Raw genomic sequence first — 20964 nt, 5'->3', positions numbered from 1 at the left:
GTAATAAATTTTTCTCTTATTTTCCAAAAAAAAATAAAAATAATTAGTATTTAGAACATATGACTAAAAATTTAGAACATATGACTAAAACTTTAGAACATATAACTAAAAATTTAGATTATATAAATTATAATTAGTATTTAGGGCATATGACTAAAAATTTAGAACATATGAGTATTAATATATAATAAATTGTATTCTTATATTCTTGCATAACAATGAAGTAGATCACAAGAAAGACAAGACAAAAATTTCGAGTGAAGGCTTACTATTTAAAGTATAATTGTACTATACAAAATTCTACATGCTATTTCTAAAATTATATTACAAAATATTTTCTTTTGCCCATTTCCGTGATCTTGAAGTAATCTCATGATGTAGCTCATTTTCCTTGTGTGATAATATTTTAGCACAAAAATCCACCCTCAATTTCTTCATTTGATTGATCTGCATTATAATAAAATTAAATCATTAGACTTTGGTATCCGCTATCTCACTTTTTACATTATTATATAAAAAAAAAGATTTACACAATTTAGAACATATGTATAAAAATTTAGAACATATGAATAAAAATTTAGAACATATGTATAAAAATTTAGAACATATGTATAAAAATTTAGAACATATGAACATGAGTAATACTATAAAACAAACTTACATCATTCAATTTTATTCCGCTATCCTAAAAAAAAAATAAAAAAATCCGCTATCCCACATGGTATCTTTCTCACCATGATATGTTTCCATGTGTTTAAGCAAAAACACGCCGCAATCATCATTGTTATCATTGGTCCTCCAACTCATTTTTTATGTCCTAGTTTTGAAACTAGAAACCTCTTGATCGCATTTTGACCTCTAGGTTGACAAGAACATGGCAAAAGCCCTCAACTAAAAATTAAACATTAAAATAAGTATTAGAAAATATTAAGAATGTATAAGTACTATTTGGAACATGAAATTTTTGTAAAACCATATGATTTAGAACATATGAGTATAATTTTAGTACATATGAGTATAATTTTTTAAAAACATATGATTTAAAACATATGAGTATAATTTTAGTACATGTGAGTTAAAATTTAGAACATTGAAATAAATGTTTAGAACATCTGATTTTAAGCACAAGTTAATGAGACAGATAGATATTACCAAATTCTTCGGTTTGTTTTTGTATTTGTGCCAAAAAGAATTTTTATATTCCAGATATCTGTTGTCAATCACGTCGAGAGTCTTGCTCAGAAAATTCACACAAATTAAAGCAGCTAATAATGTGATGAAGATACAACTGGAAAAAATACCTGCATATAATAATAGATCATGAAATTGAAATAAGAAATAAAGAAGAAAGCTTAAAAACAAGGAAATCTATATTTAAATTCTTTTGGATTTCTTAATGTCTTACCAAATGAACTCTATCAAAGTTTAGCACTTTAGAGTGCTTCATCTCTTTATCCAACCTTTCATATAAAGTAGGATATCTATCTTGAATTTTCACAGTTGGAGAAAAGTGATAATCCGTACACAAAATTTCCTGAAATCATTTAAAAATAAGTTATGAAATCTTAATTTATAACATGAAAGAAGCCAAGTTCAATATTAAGAATCATACATAAGCTTGCGTTGAAAAAAACAATCTGTTTGTTAACCCTGGGGTTCGTCTTCTGTTTTCAATATTCAATATGAATGACCAAGCATCAACAATGTTATTAAGCACATGATTGCTAGCTGCAAGGCTTGACATCTCATCTCTACGGATTATTGTTTGACCATCATCATATAAAATCTCACTACAAACATAAAAAAATAGCATTAAATGTTATACTAAGTTAGAACATATGAATACCAATTTAGAACATATGAATACTAATTTAGAACATATGAATACCAATCTAGAACATATGAATACTAATTTAGAACATATGAATACCAATTTAGAACATATGAATACTAATTCAGAACATATAAATACTAAGTTAGAACATATGAATACTAATTTAGAACATATGAATACTAATTTAGAACATGAGTAATAAATCAGAACACGACTAATTATTGTAAAATTACTAAATAAATTTAGAGCTTACTTAGGTAATCCATTGGCAAATGCATACTCTGCCATTCTCTTCTTGTGTCCATCAACCTTATTGAATATGTTGTCATACTGAACCATAAAAGGTGAACGAATACAGTTTGGAAGATTTTCGGGACATCTTTTCTCCCTTTTTCCTACATTTTCTTTCCTGTAAATATATATAGGTGAATACAAATATTTAATTAGAAAAACATTTCAAAAAAAAAAATATACCACAAGTTCTAAAATTATAAATGTATATATATAATTAGTGTCCCAAAAAAAAAAAAAAAAACTAATAATTAGTGTTCTTGAAAAATAAAATATTAATTCATCAATAATTAATAGTGTCCCTAAACATAACTACATTACCCCTCCATCTTATCATCTTCTTTCTCATCACTGTTCTTGTTCTTTTCTTCTTTTGCTTGAATATTGTTCTTCTCTCCATGAACATATGGTTGGTCTTTAGCACCTGAGCGTGCTCCTGCTAAAGTTGAAGTGGAATGCCCTTGAAATTGAGGAGGAGGAGAAGGCCCTTGAATTTGAGGAGGAGGAAAAGGCCCGTAAGTTTGAGGAGGAGGGGAAGGAGGAGGAGGAGGAGGAGGAGGGGGGGGGGGGGGGAAGGAGTGGGTGTCTGAGAATGAGAAAACAAATCAAAACTAAGAGGAGTCATCTGAAAAGGTGTCTTTTTCTTCCCTTTGAACTTTTCCCATGATCTTTTCATAACATCATCTAACTCCTTGATGAAAGATGGTTCTTCAAACAAATGCTTGTCTTGACTTAGAATGAAGGGGCTTTCCTTTTGTTTTTCTTCCTTTCTCATGGAATACTTATTCCAAATATTTTGAATTAATGTGTTCATATCGGATGCTTCTTCTTTAGCAAATATTTCATTTGCCTTATCCAACATGACATGCATCTCACTTAAATTCTGAGCAATCTTCTTAGCCAATGTTCCGAATTTTTGAAAAAGCGTTAAACAAAGACAAATTTAGAAAAAGACAAAATAATATAAAAATGTGCAATATATTAAAAAAAAAAGAAATTACCATCAAGAAAGGCAATGGACCAGTGAAGCTAAGTAAGCTGAACCACCTTGACATTCGGATACAGACGACTTTAAACTCCTATACACATATTCACACCATTCCAAACATTCGATCTTCTTTGTATCCATGCAACTATACAAGAACTTGTAATTTACCGATGGGTTGGCAGTGGATCTCATACAACAATTGACAACAGAAACTATAATATGCCAAATGAATTCATCACAAACAGGTTCCTTCTTTAACTCTTCAATCCGATTAATAATCACAGAATTTGATGGAATTCCACCACTTATCCCAAAAAAAGATCTCCATTGTCTAATAAACTCAACCCATTCTTCATCCTCCTCCTGTCGAGGCTCTTTAATAATTTCTCCTCCCATCGGCAATCCATAAACCAAATGTATGTCTACGGGTGTAATTTCAATATCTTGGTTCCTCTCAAGAACTAAAGACACCCTATCACAGTCAAAACTCGACACAAGCTTAGAGCAAAACACAGATTTATGTGCATCTAAATCCAAATCTAAGAAACCTCCAAATCCAATGTTTCTTATAGCCGCCTTATGAGATTTTGGCAAATCTTTAAGCACGGTGTTCATAAAATTCTTGGGAGTAATTCGTTGATTTAATGCTCTACATTCCATTTGATCTACATGAACAACTTCAATATCATCATTAGAATCACTCTCATCAACCTTTCTTTTCCTTTTTCCCCCTTGTCTTCCTTCTTTGGTTCTTTCTTCATTGCTTTGTTTTTCATAACATCTTTAGCTCTAACTTTAAGTTTCCCCTCAATTGGATCACCTTCTTTATTAACTACTTTGGTACTCTTATTTGCATTTCCAGAAGATGTTGTAGCAAACTGATTAGAGGTTGTAGCAGCATCATCACCAACAAGATTATCAAAATTATCAATGCAAGTCATAGACATATAAAATATATAAAGGTTAGAACACAAGGGAAAAATAATTAGAACAGAACATATGTGTAATAATGTAGAACATATGTACAAAAATATAGAACGAAAGCAAGCAGTACATAGAAGCTAATGTTGTCTGCCAAGCTGCTGTACTTCATAATTAGAGAATAGAGAAATTCTTCATAAACTACTTAATATTGAAAACGGGGGTTTGTACAAGCTAGCAACTTTAGGCTGCCAACCTATATAAGTGACTTTACGTCACCACTCTCAAAATAGTGACTTGAAGTCACAACTCTCAGAAGGATTCGCTCCAAAAATTTGTCTACCTCTTCCTTTACCTTATTTTTGTATTTATAACAATACTAAAGATTATTAACCTTATAATACAATATTACCCATAGTGCCCCTCCTTAGGTTAGTTTATTACACAATCATACAACTATAAACAACTTTGCCTTTACTTCATTAGTTAAAATTTTAAAAATTCCTAATACGATGTGTCTCATTATACAAAGTCAAGCCACTAAGCCAGTGATCAAGAAAATACACAAAATTAATATTCTACATGCCAAATAATTCTAATTCAAGTAAATAAAAGTAAAATCACATTCATGACAACCCATTATCATACTTCCCTTACAAAAAAGTCGAGCTTATTACCTTTCAGATCAAGGCATAGCTGACAATCCCCTGTAATTTAGGTGAGAGATGCAAAATATCCTCTTTGCAAGCAATCATTATTTGCATGTGTAAGGATATATGCATTTCCCATAGAATAAAAGGCTATATACATCTTTACACTGATGCAGGAGCCTATTACTCGAAAAGTTGTATAAGTATATGGGTAAAGGTGTTGTATACTTGTATGACATTAGTCAGGGTAGAAAGAGACATGAAGCAGCTTAGTAGCTACAAACCCCATTGAAACATAGAATCTCTAGGGTGATTGTGACGTTCTTATCAATATACAGAAAATGGAGGAGCATCAAGCTTTGGTATCAGGAAAATGATGCATTTCTTAATGATCTAAGCGAGAAAGACAATTATCATACAGTACTAATTAATAGTGCACACAAACCTTCTGTCAGTAAAGCATGCAACCAAATCCTAATCTTACATGTTGCAAATTAAAGATGGACAACGATTTTGCTCATTCAAAATTTGAATCAGATTTGGTAGCTATTGTTACTCAATAAAACACCTAGCCGCCAACATTTTAAAACAAAATGTAGAACACTACTGTATTCCGGTACCCCCCCACCCCCCCTCCTCTTCCAATGCAGATAGCAGAACATAATTTATAGTGCAGGAAATTCATGAAACAAGCACAGGAACAATAAAACACCTAGCCGCCAACATTTTAAAACAAAATGTTGAAACACCTATTGATCAATCAGCACCCTTTCTCTCCAAAACTCCACTAAAGGAGCCTTATTCACTATATGATCAATCATAGCTAGCTCATCATACATAACATACACCCACAAACCTTTAACGAAATGACACTCAGATACAAAAGAAGGCAGGAATGGACCCCATCAATGAAAGAAAGATGTTTCAGCAATTGGTGAGAGCTGCTAGTCAACCTAATACAACACAGTAAGTTTATTTGTTCTAAAAAGTGAGTAAAATAAAATTTAAAATTAGAATTAAATTTAGAACATACAAGCAAAGTTTTAGAACATATGAGTAAAATTTTAAAACGTATCTAACATGCATAAAAAATTAATCAGTATCCATTGATGATTACCAACCTATGAATGTGATCATTGTTTATAGCTTCTAGTAAGGATGACTCCACAATTGGACTTTTAGACCATTGAACATCACTTTTTACAGCTTCATCACCATCACCTTTTTTCTTTTTGACAAGTGCTTCATCACCATCACTATTTGAAAAGTAAAACAAGAAGAGTAGGTTAGAAGATTAAGCTTAAAACAGATATCAAAAACAAGGTACACTTGCTAATCTTGCTGCCCTGCCGAGGTTGATGCTGCCTCTTGTTCTTCGGCTTATCTCATGCACTAAAATTTTTTACTTTTTTTTTTTTCTTTTTTTTTTTGAGGGGATCTACTGCAATAACCAAAAAATTGCTGCCTATATACAATATTGACTTCCATAATCAATAAACACAACATGCAGTTAAATTTCAGCTTGGCATTTTATCGAACAGTTTATAAGCATTCTTCGATGATTTCTAAAAACGACCCCAAAACCTAAAAAATTTGACACCAAAACCCATGGAATTTAACTAACAATGTATATGCTCAGGAAATTCGAGCAAATCTGAGCCCAAATTTTCGTGTTCAAACATGATAATTTAAAAATTAAACAAATCAAATAATTAAACAATAATAAAATCGCTACTTACTGATTTGATGGACAAATGGCTTGTATTGGAGATTTATCCATACATTGTGAATCGATTGATCTATAAAAAAGTAAACGAAAATTAACAAAAAAAGAGAAGAAAAATTTTAAAAAATATAATCAAAATTCGTAAACATAAACTTTCTACCATCTTTCATAAGTAATAACAGGAGATGTTGGTAGTATTTGATTCGAATCCATTTTTTGATTCACGAATTAACATGAACTAGGGTTTGTAGAGAGTGAATGGAAGTTAGAGAGAGAAAAACCTAATTTTAGAGAGAGAAAAAAATCAGTGAAAGTGAAAAAAGAGAAGGGGGTATATCAGCAAACGAAATTACAATTTTGCCATTACTGTAGAATATTTTGGACGGTTAGATTGAATCTAATCTACGGCTAAGATGTATTCTCATATAAGTGAATTTCTCACATAAGGCCTAAATTCTCATAAGAGCCTTTCTATATATATATATATATATATATATATATATATATATATATATATATATATATATATATATATATATATATTTTGAGGAATTGGATAAAAATTTTATTTTTGATTGGAATAAATGTTTGATAACTAGAAATTGGCTTTCATTTTTATATTTTGTTACTAATGTAATTTATGATGATAGTTTTATATCTTTTATGATTTAACTTATAAAGTATATACGAGAAAATAAATAATAGAAATAATCTAGTACCTCCGTTTTCTTATAATGTGCAACAAAGGGGTATTATTTGTGAGATATAAAATATTCTTTTGTTGCACATAATAAGAAACGGAGGTAGTATTTCATTTCAATAGTTTTTAAAATACGTGCATCGCACAGGTTTAATCTAGTTGGTACTACATTTGGGTTGGTGGAGAATTGGAGATTGATAATCCTGTTCTATAGTCACACATAATTTTTGAATCAAATTTTTTCTAAAAGCTTTTTTTTGTCAAAGTAGCTCTTTTTATTTATTTAATAATATTTTCATATCTTATTTTAGCTGGTAACAAAGAAATATTTACAATTTTTTTCAAATCATTTTAAGGCCTCACTTTCTTTACGCACCTTTAGAATACTTGCAAGTTTCTAAAGTTTTTGGACCCGTACAGATTTGGGGTATTTAATACCCAAATAGACCCTCCATGTAATACCCAGTATTTTTATACGTATTTTATTTAAAATATGTATTTTATAAAGGCATTTAAATAATTTAAATATTTTAATTATGGTGTTTTAATTATTTATCCTATGTAAGTTTGGAAATATTTTTACTAAAGGAAAGTTTGTTTAATTATTTATTTTATAAAAGTTGGGGTTTTATTTTAGGAAATTATGATTTTAACAAGTTTTAGTAGGGAAGGGATTAGAAAAAAACTAAAGGAGGAAAGTTTAGGGTAAAAGGGTGATAGAGAAGGGGTATAAATATCCCTCTTATGAGGAAAATCAACTTTGCCCAGAGTGAAGAAAACCCAAGGTAAATTTCTTTCCCTTTTCTTCTTATTTTTTTCTTTCTTTTTCTTTTCTTTCTCCTTCCCCTTCCCCTTTTGTTTTCGCACCACCACCGGAAACCACCACCACCGGTGGGCCGCCGACCACCAGCCACCCAGCCGGCAGCAGCGGCGACCACCAGTGTTGGCAGCAACCGGCAGTGGCGCCGGCCTGCTGTCGGCAGTCGTGGGTTTCGAAAAAAAAAAACTTAAAAATCAAATATTTCTTTCTCAAATTTAATCTATGCTTTAATCTAATTGTAAATTATGAGTTTTGGGATTTAATTTTGGTGTTTGATTATTATAATTATGTTGATTAATTTTCATATTTGGTTTTTAATTAAAAAGCCCCAATTTTTGAAACCCTAGGTTCTTGATTTATGAATTATTGAAGGATTATGATGTATATTGGGGTAGATCTTTATTTTAAGTGTTTTAAGGCTTAATTACAGCAAGTTTAATTAAAATAAAGTCCTGGAATTTTATGTACAACACTTAATATTATCTTTCTTGAAGGAATATTAATTACCATTAATTGGGACTTAATTATGGTGTTTTAAATATAATTTCAGCTTACTTTAATTAAATTATGAGGGGTTTTAAAATAGTATATATTGCTGGAAATTTTTTTAGAGTGGAATTTAATACTCTATTATGATTTTAATGTGTAGGAGACTTTGAAGTAAGCAATTTCTACTAGTCGTGGCAATTTTAAAATCGTACTCAAGGTACGTACGCGTACTTAGCATATTTTGATGATGTAGAATCATGATAGGCTTGATTTCAATCAATTACAAGTAGTATCATGGTAGGCTTGATTTCAATCAATTACAAGTAGTATCATGCTAAGGTTTATGTATGGAATTGTGAATTAATGGTGTTGGTGATTGAATTGTGAAGCATGAATTATTTGTGATGGTTTATGGATTGGAAAATTATATTTTGGGCATGTTGTGTTTGAACAACACTTTTATTTATGGTATGTTAGAATGCATGATTAATTAAACTACATGTGTTAATTATGTTTGGAATATTGAAAAGGAATTTTATTATGGTTCAAATAATTTTTATGGATGCTTTAAACATGAGGAAGGAGCTATATAAGTGTCTATGTACACAAGGGATAAATTGTATGTTGGTGCCTTTGTGCACTTAAGGTGTTTTTAACACCGAGGGATAGGATTTTTGGCGCTTTATGCGTTTAAATTGTCTTTGACACTGAGGTAGAATTAAAAAGGGTTCAACATTAAGTAATATGTGATCACTAATTATTCAAGAATTAAATTGGTATGTTTGGTTGATTGAATGTTTATTGTTGATTGATTTATTATGCTTGAGAGTCATCACCAAGTCCAATAACATGTAAATAACGTAAAGTGAAAGAGATTACGCACCAACACTCTTGGAACGTATATACCTTGAGTATGAACAATGGGGGAGTTATGGGGTTTTATATTTAACCATAACTTCTAATGGAGTACAGGACGCTGTACATTCCTTTTTATTTATAATTATGCGCAGGAATTCCGCCACCTTTGAGTGGTTTTGTCGCTGGCACGGTTAGCTCCCGTGTCAGTTAACCTCAATTTATTTGGGGGAGGTATAGCTGGAAACCCGTTCGATGCGTAATCAACACTAAATGAATTATTTAGTGTCTAGTTAAAGTGTCTTGTTAATTTTTGCGTGTGCTTGTAAATAGGTGCATTGAGGTAAGTGTGTGTTGATAGGTGAAAGCATGTTAGTGTGTTTAATTACGCTTATGTACTCAGCTTTGCTGCTTTGCTGATTGTGTGTGTTGTTGTGTTTGGCCATGTCTTTATCTTGGCCCTATGATGACCCATTTTTAATGGAGAGTAGTGGGGACAAGTAGAGATAAACCTTTCAGGTATTGAAGCATATTCATGACGGGGCATGAGTGAAGAGTGAATCATGCTAGTTTTCATTAGTTTACGAAGTGTTTTATGCTTTATTTATTTATGACGTATTTTGTGTGGACTAACGCAAAGGTTTGGGTTTGGTACGGTTTTGAATAAGGGCCTTTAATGGTTCCAAGTTGTAGCTAGTTTGATTTTATTTGACTTTGTTTGTTTTGGTTTTAAACTTTACTTTCCTTTGGTGGACTTTTGAGTTGAATTGTTTAAACGGTTTTTAATTTTAAGTCTTCGCTGTGTATCTTTGATAGTTTCCTTAGCTGTTTTCACGGTGGCGGTAATGTCTTAGATATTCCTAAATAGTATTTTAAAAAGTAAAGTGGGTATTTAAAGGAAAGGAATTTCTAGGGTGTTACAAAGTGGTATCTGGGAGCTTTGGTTGAAATTTTAAATTACCACTAACCCGAAAATGTTTTTCTTACTATGATTTAAACTTGGCCAAGTGTTAATTTAATTATACATGTTATTTGTTCCGATTTTATTTCTTTTATTTTTTCCAAAGGGGTCGAAATTTTATTTATTTATTTTATTTTATTTTTGGTCCGATATTTTTTTTAAAGGGACACTCGAATTTTTTTTAGAGTGTCCGAAATTTTTTTTACTAGGGCCGAAAATTTTGGCCCTCTTCCCATCAATTTCGAAATTTTATTTTAGCAGGGTAAAAATATTTTTTTGTTTGTTAAGTTTTGCAGGGAGCAAGGATTGAGGTAAGATTTATGTGTTAAAAGCTTTTATTAACATGTTGGTGAGCTCGGGTATGAAAAGAAAGGGCATATATGCTAGAATTTAATTTTTTTTCCCTGTGTGCATAATTTTATTTTGAGTGTACAAGCATGTTGTATGACTAGATGTTTGTTGATGAAAACATGCAATATGTGTATTATTTTATGTGATCCTTCAACATTGTATGATTGAACACCAAACTTAATTTCCTACAAGACTGTATTATTTATTTTATTTTCTTTGGGAAGGGAATTCTTTCTAAGCCTTTTCTCTACAGGATGCCAATCTTTCCTAGAAAATATACACAAATGGGATCACTTGTAAAGAAACATAATGAACACCCCTACGACTTTGTAGAAAAGATAAGATACTTTTGTTCCTACATGAGCAATGTCTTACGAGACAGAGTTTATGACACCCCTAATCGTATTTCGGCTATGATTGTCCATTGTCTTCCAGAGGAGCCTCCTTACATTGCTGTCAAACAGAGATTTTCTGATTTTTATCTTCTAGGAGACATCCCAAATTACCATAAATACAAAGACTATTATGGCCAGTGGTATCCAGATTATGTTTTCTTGACTAAATATCTCGTAAGAGTGGAAAAAGCTCATTGTCAGCACTTAAATCTCCCCTACCCTGACTACTACTACGATAATCTAGTAGGGAACAATCCTCCTACTAATCAATAACCAGGAAATTCTTCTTCTTCTTCGTCAGGGGGTAGTCAGGGAGAAAATGGAGAACAACAAGAGGGAGATAATTCACTTATGGAGATTTCTAATCCTAATCCACCTCCACCTCCAATAATAATAGACATTTCATCGGATGAGGAGGAAGAAGGGGAGTTTGTACAAGTGGAACCCGAACCTGAGTCACCTGAACCAATGAAGGAGTCAAACGATTCTGATTTCGATCTTTCAAGCTACAAACAATCCACTGACAAAAGGGACAACATTCGAAAGGATTCGATTTTATAACTTTCCTCGTCATGAATTCACAGTCTTTATTTTAGTTATTAATATTTTAGTTTTAAATTAATAAGTGGCATGACCACATAAGTTTCTAGAAAACAATTTTTATTTTAGTAATTTCAGTCTATTTTAATTAATAAGACCTCATTTATTTCCTTGTCAAAATTTTTATATATTATTAATAAATAAATTCATTTATTTTCCAAATCTCCCATTTCACATCCTATTCAAATAGCCAAAATTCCAAGCAAATTAATTCCAATAAATATTTCTAAGCTATGGGCATCTATGGGATTTTGTTTTTTATCCATGTGATGCTTTATTAAATGTATGGTTGGTTAGCAATCAATAATTCATTAACAAAGTTACAAATTTAGGGAATTCTTAGCTTTCGCTATCCCAATTTGTTAGCTTCAAATTTCACTGTGAATGTTTAAAGAGTGCTAGGTAATATATGGGTGTATGTCTTGAGAATTAACCATAGCCATTTCTAATATAGACCCTTGTCCTTAATTCAGGAGAAGTAAAATGGCAGAGGGAAGAAGTTCTAGTAATGGTGGAAATGATTTGAATAAATTAGTGAGGCAATTGGCAGCAGTTGCCCAACAATTCGCAAGAAACTCAACTGGTAATGGGGATGCTCAGGGGGAGCTCTTTAAGAAGGTGGCACAAAGTAAGCCACCAACATATCAAGGGGAGCCTGATCCTATCATATTGGAAAACTGGTTGAGGGAATTTGAGAAACTATTTGAAGCTGTGGGATGCCCTGAAAACTCAAAAGTGAGTTGTGCTACTTACTATCCGAGGGGTGAAGCTGACCTTTGGTGGCAACAAAATGAGACTACCATTAGAGCGCTACCTGGGTTCAATTGGGCTAAGTTCCAAGAGAAAGTGAGAGACAAGTTTTATCTTAGCTTTTTGCAGAAGCAGAAAGCTGAGGAATTCTCAAACCTTAAGATGGAAAGGATGTCAGTTACGGAATACTACACCAAGTTTATTGAGTTGTCCCGTTTTGTTGAAGAGTTTGTCGCTACGGAGAAAGCAAAAGCTAGGAAGTTTGAGAGTGGTTTAACTACTAATTTGCAGTTAAAGCTGTGCGGACAAGTATTTGAGACCCTGGATGAAGTATATGGAAGGGCCGCACACCTTTATGCATTGGAGGAGAAGAAGAAGAAGGAGTTAGCTGAAATAGAAGGAAGAGAGAAGAGGAAGGAAGTAGGGCAGGTTTCTGGTAACCAGCAGGGAAACCTGAATGGTTTTAAGAAGCAGAAGTACCACCATAACAATAACTTTCACAACAATAATAACTTCCCGGGTAATAACCGTTAGGGAAACCGTAACAATAATGGAGGGGCTAGAAACAATAACCAGGGGAATAACAAGAATGGGATGATTTATTTTTGCAAGAGGTGTAGAAATAACCACCCTGGGAAGGATTAGAGGGAAATTTGATCGCTTTTTGTGTTTTTAATAAACTTGGGCATAGGGAGTATGAGTGTTTCTCCAAGAATAGCAATGGGAACAGGCAAAACAACAATAATTCAGGAGGAAACCAGAGGAATTTCCAGGGGAACATCAACAACTTTACTGGGAATAAGGGAGTGCAACAGAATGGAGTGAAGAACAGTAACACCACCAGTGGGAATAGCCAACAGAAGGGTGGAACTGCAGGGAAACTGAATGTTTTGAGTAGGCATGAGGCGGATGCCACGAAAGATGCTATTACTGGTACTTTTTCTATTAACTCTATTCCTGTTAAAGTATTGTTTGATTCTGGTGCAACTTTTTCTTTTGTTTGTAAGGGTATTGTTTCAAAACTTAAAGACTGTTTAAAGACAGTAGAAGTAGTAGATTTACCCATAACCATTTCGACAGGTGGGGTAGTGAAATGTACCAAAACCTTTAGAAATGTGCCTTTAGAAATAGAAGGAAGGACATTCCCATATGACCTTATTGAGTTTGGGCTGAGTGACTTTGATCTTATTCTGGGAGTGGACTGGTTCAGTAAGTATAATGTTGAGATTAGTTGTAGATCACAGAAAGCGAAGATGGTCACAAGTGGAAATGAATTAGTAACTTACTGGATGAATGGTAAAACCAAGTGCCCAAGGTTAATATCAGTGCTAAAATTAGCAAAATACATGAAGAAGGGACATCCAGTATATTTATGTAGTGTTAGGAATATGGACCATGAACAAGTGACAAATCCAGAAAATATAGAAGTAGTCAATGAATTCCTGGATGTATTTCCAGAGGAGATTCGTGGAATACCACCTAAGAGGGCAATCGACTTTACCATAGATTTAGTTCCCGGAACAACCCTAATATCCAAGGCAACATATCGAATGACACTTGCAGAAATGAGTGAGTTAAAGGAGCAATTGCAAGATTTATTGGAAAAGGGATACATTAGACCAAGTGCTTCTCCTTGGGAGCGCCAGTTCTATTTGTGAAAAAGAAGGATGGAAGTATGAGGTTGTGTATTGACTACAGGGGACTAAATAAAGTAACCATAAAGAATAAGTATCCCTTATCAAGAATTGATGATTTGTTTGACTAACTAAAGGGTGCCACAGTGTTTTCAAAGATTGACTTGAGATCTGGGTATCACCAATTGAGGATTGCCGACGAGGACATTCCTAAAACCGCATTTAGGACAAGATATGGACACTACGAGTTTACAGTTATGCCTTTTGGATTGACAAATGCTCCAGAAATCTTTATGGATTTGATAAATAGGGTGTTTCATCAATTTATGGATAAGTTTGTAGTAGTGTTCATAGACGATATATTGGTGTACTCAAAGAGCAAGGAAGAGCACGCAGAACACCTAAGGGCAATTCTGCAAACACTAAGAGAAAACCACCTTTATGCAAAATTCTCTAAGTGTGAGTATTGGTTGGAAAAGGTAGCCTTTTCGTGTCCAAGGACGGAGTAGAGGTAGACCCAGCCAAAATAGAAGCTGTTAAGAGTTGGCCTACACCCAAGACAGTATCTGATGTGCGAAGTTTCTTAGGTTTAGCAGGGTATTATAGGCGTTTTGTCAAGGATTTTTCCAAGGTTGCTAAACCTATGACCACCTTGATGAAGAAGGACAAGAAGTTTGAGTGGGACGATAAGTGTGAAGAGGCGTTCTAACTCTTGAAACACAAACTAATTACAGCACCGGTGCTTACACTTCCAGATGATAGTGGACTGTATGATGTGTATAGCGATGCATCAAAGAATGGTTTAGGGTGCGTGCTTATGAAAAATGGGAAGGTGGTTGCATATGCATCGAGGCAGTTAATAAAGACCCACGAAGTAAACTATCTAACCCATGATTTGGAATTAGCTGCAATCAGTTTTGCACTAAAAATTTGGCTCCATTATTTGTATGGAGTGAAATGTAGAATTTACACAGACCATAAAAGCTTAAAGTACATTTTCACCCAAAAGGACTTGAACTCTCGTCAAAGGAGATGGTTAGAGTATACGATGGATTATGATTTAGACATACAATACCATGAAGGGAAAGCGAATGTGGTTGCGGATGCTTTAAGTCGTAAAACTAGTCATGGATTAAACTCGTTAGTAGTAGCTAATGAGTTATGTAGGGAAATGATGAAATTGAATTAAGAAGTTGTAGAATAGGGAGTACTATTGGGAATTCTTGCGAGTCTAAGCATCCAACCAACAATATTCGACGAGATTCAAGCCAACCAAGAGGGAGATGTAAAGTTGGATAGGATTCGTGATAAAATTAAGCAGGGAAAAACCACAGACTTCAAGATTCACGAAGATGGGAGTTTGAGGTACAAAGATCGATGGTGCGTACCACAGAAATGTGAGGAAGTGAAGAGAAAATTGATGGAAGAAGGCCACTATACACCTTACTCAGTACACCTGGGAGGAGACAAGCTATATAAGGATTTGAAGAAGATGTTTTGGTGGCCTAGAATGAAAAATGAGGTTGCTCATTTTATGGCAAAGTGTTTAACATGTCAAAAGGTGAAGATAGAGCACAAGAGGCCTCAAGGAACGGTGCAGTCATTAGAAATTCCAGGATGGAAGTGTGATTGCATTTCAATGGATTTTGTGACTTGCCTTCCTAAGTCACAGAGTGAAAATGATACCATTTGGGTAGTGGTGGATAGACTTACAAAATCAGCAGTGTTTATACCAATGAAAGAAACTTGGAAGATGGAGAAACTTGCCAAAGCTTACATCAAATATGTTGTGAGGTTACATGGGGTTCCAAAGGATATTGTATCTGACAGAGAATCTAGGTTTCTCTCAAAATTATGGAAAAGTGTACAAGAAAATTTTGGTACAACACTTAAGATGAGTACGACATTTCACCCTGCCACAGATGGGAAAACTGAGAGAACCATTCAAACCTTGGAGGAAATGTTGAGAGCTTGTGTAATAGACTTCCAGGGAGGATGGGAAGATAGCTTGGATTTAATTGAATTTTCCTACAATATTAGTTACCATGCGAGCATAGGAATGGCACCATTTGAGGCTTTGTGTGGGAGGAAATGTCATAGTCCGATTTGTTGGAATGAAATTAGTGAAACTATGATCCTAGGGCCTCAAATTATTGAAGATACAGTTAAGCAAGTAAGGGAAATTCAAGCTAAAATTCAAGCAGCTCAAGATTGCCAGAAAAGCTATGCAGACTTAAAGCGAAGGGAAGAAGAGTTCGAAATTGGTGATAAAGTGCTGTTAAAGGTGTCACCAATGAAAGGAGTGATGAGATTTGGAAAGAAAGGAAAGCTCAGTCCAAAATACATTGGTCCATATGAAATACTGCAAAGAATAGGCAAAGTAGATTATAGGTTAGCCTTACCTATGGAGCTTAGTAAAGTACATGATGTATTTCATGTGTCCCAATTGAGAAGGTACATTCCTGATAAATCCCATGTGCTACAACCCGAAACCATTGAGTTAGATCAAAGCTTAACTTATGAGGAGAGACCTGTCAAGATTCTTGACTGTAAAGTGCGTAGGACACGCAATAAGAACGTTAACATTGTGAAAGTACTTTGGTCTAACCAAGAATATGAGGAAGCCACTTGGAAGGCAGAAGATTAAATGAAAAAGAAATACCCGGAGTTGTTTCAGGTATGTTGAGTTACGGGGGCGTAACTCGTTTTCTTTAAGGGGGGTAGAATGCGATAGAATTTCGCGCTTTTTCCCTATATTTTACATATTTTTGGTGCTTTTTGCACAAATTCTACTAAGTATTTTGAGTATTAGTGCTCTCAAAGAGACACAAAGGAGTAAAGGAATGACAAAAAGTACATCAATACTATACATAAAGAGGAAAAGTTTTGAATTTCATTTCCTAAGTTTCGGGACGAAACTTTATTTAAGGGAGGTAGACTGTAATACCCCATATTTTTATACGTATTTTATTTAAAATATGTATTTTATAAAGGTATTTAAATAATTTTAATATTTTAATTATGGTGTTTTAATTATTTATCCTATATAAGTTTGGAAATATTTTTACTAAAGGAAATTTGTTTAATTATTTATTTTATAAAAGTTGGGGTTTTATTTTAGAAAATTATGATTTTAACAAGTTTTAGTAGGGAAGGGATTAGGAAAAACTAAAGGAGGAAAGTTTAGGGTAAAAGGGTGATAGAGAAGGGGTATAAATATCCCTCTTATGAGGAAAATCAACTTTGCCCAGAGTAGAGAAAACCCAAGGTAAATTTCTCTCCCTTTTCTCCTTATGTTTTCTTCTTTCTTTTTCTTTTCTTTTTCCTTCCCCTTCCCATTTTGTTTTCGCACCACAACCACCTACAACCACCACCACCAGCCACCCAGCCGGCAGCAGCGGGGACCACCAGTGCTGGCAGTAGCCGGCAGTGGCGCCGACCTGCTGTCGGCAGTCGTGGGTTTCGAAAAAAAAAAACTTAAAAATCAAATCTTTCTTGCTCAAATTTAATCTATGCTTTAATCTAATTTTAAATTATGAGTTTTGGGATTTAATTTTGGTGTTTGATTATTATAATTATGTTGATTAATTTTCAGATTTGGTTTTTAATTAAAAAGCCCCAATTTTTGAAACCCTAGGTTCTTGATTTATGAGTTATTGAAGGATTTTGATGTATATTGGGGTAGATCTTTGTTTTAAGTGTTTTAAGGCTTAATTACATCAAGTTTTAATTAAAATAAAGTGCTGGAATTTAATGTAGAACACTTAATATTATGTTTCTTGAAGGAATTTTAATTACCCATTAATTGGGACTTAATTATGGTATTTTAAATATAATCTCAACTTACTTTAATTAAATTATGAGGGATTTTAAAATAGTATATATTGCTGGAAATTTGTTTAGAGTGGAATTTAATACTCTATTATGATTTTAATGTGTAGGAGACTTTGAAGTAAGCAATTTCTACTAGTCGTGGCAATTTTAAAATCGTACTCAAGGTACGTACGCGTACTTAGCATATTTTGATGATGTAGAATCATGCTAGGCTTGATTTCAATTAATTACAAGTAGTATCATGCTAAGGTTTATGTATGAAATTGAGAATTAATGGTGTTGGTGATTGAATTGTGAAGCATGAATTATTTGTGATGATTTATGGATTAGAAAATTATATTTTGGGCATGTTGTGTTTAAACCACACTTTTATTTATGTTTGGAATATTGAAAAGGAATTTTATTATGGTTCAAATAATTTTTATGGATGCTTTAAGCATGAGGAAGGAGCTATATAAGTGTCTATGTACACAAGGCATAAATTGTATGTTGGTGCCTTTGTGCACTTAAGGTGTTTTTAACACCGAGGGATAGGATTTTTGGCGCTTTATGCGTTTATGTGTCTTTGACACTGAGGTAGAATTAAAAAGGGTTCACCATTAAATAATATGTAATCACTAATTATTCAAGAATTAAATTGATATGTTTGGTTGATTGAATATTTATTGTTGATTGATTTATTATGCTTGAGAGTCATCACCAAGTCCAATAACATGTAAATCACGTAAAGTGAAAGAGATTACGCACCAAAACTCTTGGAACGTATACACCTTGAGTATGAACAATGGGGGAAGTTATGGGGTTTTATATTTAACCATAACTTCTAATAGAGTACAGGACGCTATACATTTCTTTTTATTTATTATTATGCGCAGGAATTCCGCCACCTTTGAGTGGTTTTGTTGCTGGCTCGGTTAGCTCCCGTGTCAGTTAACCTCAATTTATTTTGGGGAGTTATAGTTGGAAACCCGTTCGATGCGTAATCAACGCTAAATGAATTATTTAGTGTCTAGTTAAAGTGTCTTGTTGATTTTTGTGTGTGCTTGTAAATAGGTGCATTGAGGTAAGTGTGTGTTGATAGGTTAAAGCATGTTAGTGTGTTTAATTACGCTTATGTACTCAGCTTTGCTGCTTTGCTGATTGTGTGTGTTGTTGTGTTTGACCATGTCTTTATCTTGGCCCTATGATGACCCATTTTTAATGGAGAGTAGTGGGGACAAGTAGAGATAAACCTTTCAGGTATTAAAGCATATTCATGACGGGGCATGAGTGAAGAGGGAATCATGCTAGTTTCCATTAGTTTACGAAGTGTTTTATGCTTTATTTATTTATGACGTATTTTGTGTGGACTAACGCAAAGGTCTGGTTTTGGAACGGTTTTGAATAAGGTCCTTTAATTGTTCCAAGTTGTAGTATTATTTTATTTGACTTTGTTTGTTTCGGTTTTAAACTTTACTTTCGTTTGGTGGACTTTTGAGTTGACTTGTTTAAACGGTTTTTAATTTTAAATCTTCCGTTGTGTATCTTTGATAGTTGCCTTAGCCGTTTTCACGGTGGCGGTAATTTCTTAGATATTCCTAAATCGTATTTTAAAAAGTAAAGTGGGTATTTAAAGGAAAGGAATTTCTAGGGTGTTACACTCCAGATGCGTGACACGTGTCACTTAGATATTCCCCCTTTGGAAAAGGCGGTCTTCAAGGCCCAAACTTCACGGGCACCGCAAAACGACACTTCCTTAATCCCTAGATCATCAAACCTTAGGGTAGGACACGTTTTCCTATGACCATATAAATAAAGAGATTTGCCCAATTATTGGGACAATCTTTTGACACCTCGAACTTTACGTTTTAATCATTAACGCATTTATTGATCTCTAAAATAGAGTACACCTGAGCTTGGAATCCGAGAAGGTAACCTACTTTCCGCATGTTTTACTCCTATTCCATACTAACTTAATCTTCAAAGGCGGACCTCCGATCATTAGGAGTTCCATTTGTTTTGCAGGTACAGGCGACCTTGGCGAGTCCAGTCTTTAAGTTGTAACTCTCCCAAGGGACTAAAAAAACCCCGAAACATTTGGCGTCGTCTGTGGAGAGAGTACCTTTAAGATGGCTTCATAAGAGCAACCTGTGTCGCCTCTAGAGACCAACCGACCTCTGAAAGAAATAGAGGTCCAGTAGGACCATGATTCAGGTGACAATGGAGACATCGAAACCTTTGTGGCTCCAAATGGGTCACTCATCTCTAAGCGCCTCTGTCTCAAAGACAGGCAGGAGCGTAATTCTACCTAAGCGGGTCCGAGCAGGCCTCCTGGACACTCAAGTAAGCCCTCAGGGCAGCTGACTGATCCCTCCAAGGCAGCAAGATCAGCCCTAGTCACCCGCAATGAGCTCATGAAATGCATGAGCAGCCTCAAAGGTGAAATTAAGTATCTAATTAACAAACGGTTGGCTGCTCCTAGAAAGGAACAGTCGGCCACAAAGCCAGCTCAAGCTGGAAAGCAAAAGTTGACCGTCAGCCTACTCCTCATCCAGATCCAAAGGAGAAGGCTCAACCTCATTTCGACCTTTCAAGACTCCGTTTCCAGAAATGGTGACAATAAAAGCCATCCGGTATGTACAACTGGATGGTAGCAAAAAATCTTCCCGTCAATACAACCAGGAGAAGAGGACCTAACAACTGTCAGATTCGGCTTCAACGTCGACTTATCATGATAGCTTCCAGAATACCTCTGTGAGGAATTCTCCTTCAGTACAGGGGACCCCATCAAGCGGCCCCCTCGTACACTCTGGGCCCATGTGATCAACTCAGCGCAGTATATGGCACAACCATTATACCGACCGCCTGCTTTGCCCTACATCTAGCCTGCCTTCTTTGGAGGATAGGCGGCATATAGCTATTAGCCTTTGGACTGGCAGCTTCGGCTACAAAACCTTGGTGAACAACCTTCTGCATTCTTCAGGGAAATAGCCGAGGCCAAACAACCGGCCAACGTTAAAAATGTAATGGTTGGGACCTATGATGGTACCTCCAACCCAGAAGACCACCTCTTGGCATACACCCACCGTATGTACGTACAGGGGTTGGATGATGCCGCCTTGTGTCGATGCTTCCCAGCCACCCTGAAAGGCATAGCCCAGCAGTGGTTTGGCAATTTGCCGGTTG

General features: G+C 34.4%; 1 protein-coding gene and 1 long non-coding RNA gene across 6 annotated transcripts; one reads left to right on the top strand and one right to left on the bottom strand.

Moving 5' to 3' along the window:
* Positions 1-212: 212 nt before the first annotated feature.
* LOC110739379 lies at positions 213-6770 on the bottom strand. Of its 5 annotated transcripts, none has more exons than XR_002514787.1 (9): positions 6571-6769; positions 6424-6483; positions 3127-5940; positions 2088-3017; positions 1613-1790; positions 1406-1534; positions 1153-1301; positions 735-891; positions 213-447 (listed from the first exon to the last, which is right to left on the bottom strand). It is a non-coding gene; the product is annotated as an uncharacterized LOC110739379 (long non-coding RNA). The 5 variants fall into 5 exon arrangements; XR_002514786.1 differs by having other exon boundaries at positions 2088-2243; positions 6571-6765; XR_002514788.1 differs by having other exon boundaries at positions 2088-3991; positions 5806-5940; positions 6571-6761.
* A 5294-nt stretch (positions 6771-12064) lies between these two features.
* LOC110739413 lies at positions 12065-13989 on the top strand. The gene is made up of 2 exons (XM_021919871.1): positions 12065-12807; positions 13023-13989. Exons 1-2 carry the CDS (start codon positions 12065-12067, stop codon positions 13987-13989), a joined length of 1710 nt encoding a protein of 569 aa, XP_021775563.1.
* Positions 13990-20964: the final 6975 nt, after the last annotated feature.

This window comes from Chenopodium quinoa, unplaced genomic scaffold (genome assembly GCF_001683475.1).
Source record: "Chenopodium quinoa cultivar QQ74 unplaced genomic scaffold, ASM168347v1, whole genome shotgun sequence".
Taxonomy (NCBI): Eukaryota; Viridiplantae; Streptophyta; class Magnoliopsida; order Caryophyllales; family Amaranthaceae; genus Chenopodium; species Chenopodium quinoa.
This window is presented reverse-complemented; position numbering and strand designations above follow the sequence as displayed.

Coding starts and splice junctions, on each gene's coding strand:
- LOC110739413 (XM_021919871.1), top strand. CDS start 12,065: ATGGCAGAGGGAAGAAGTTCTAGTAATGGTGGAAATGATTTGAATAAA. Junction 12,808..13,022: donor AATGGTTTTAAGAAGCAGAA/GTACCACCATAA, acceptor ACTTGGGCATAG/GGAGTATGAGTGTTTCTCCA.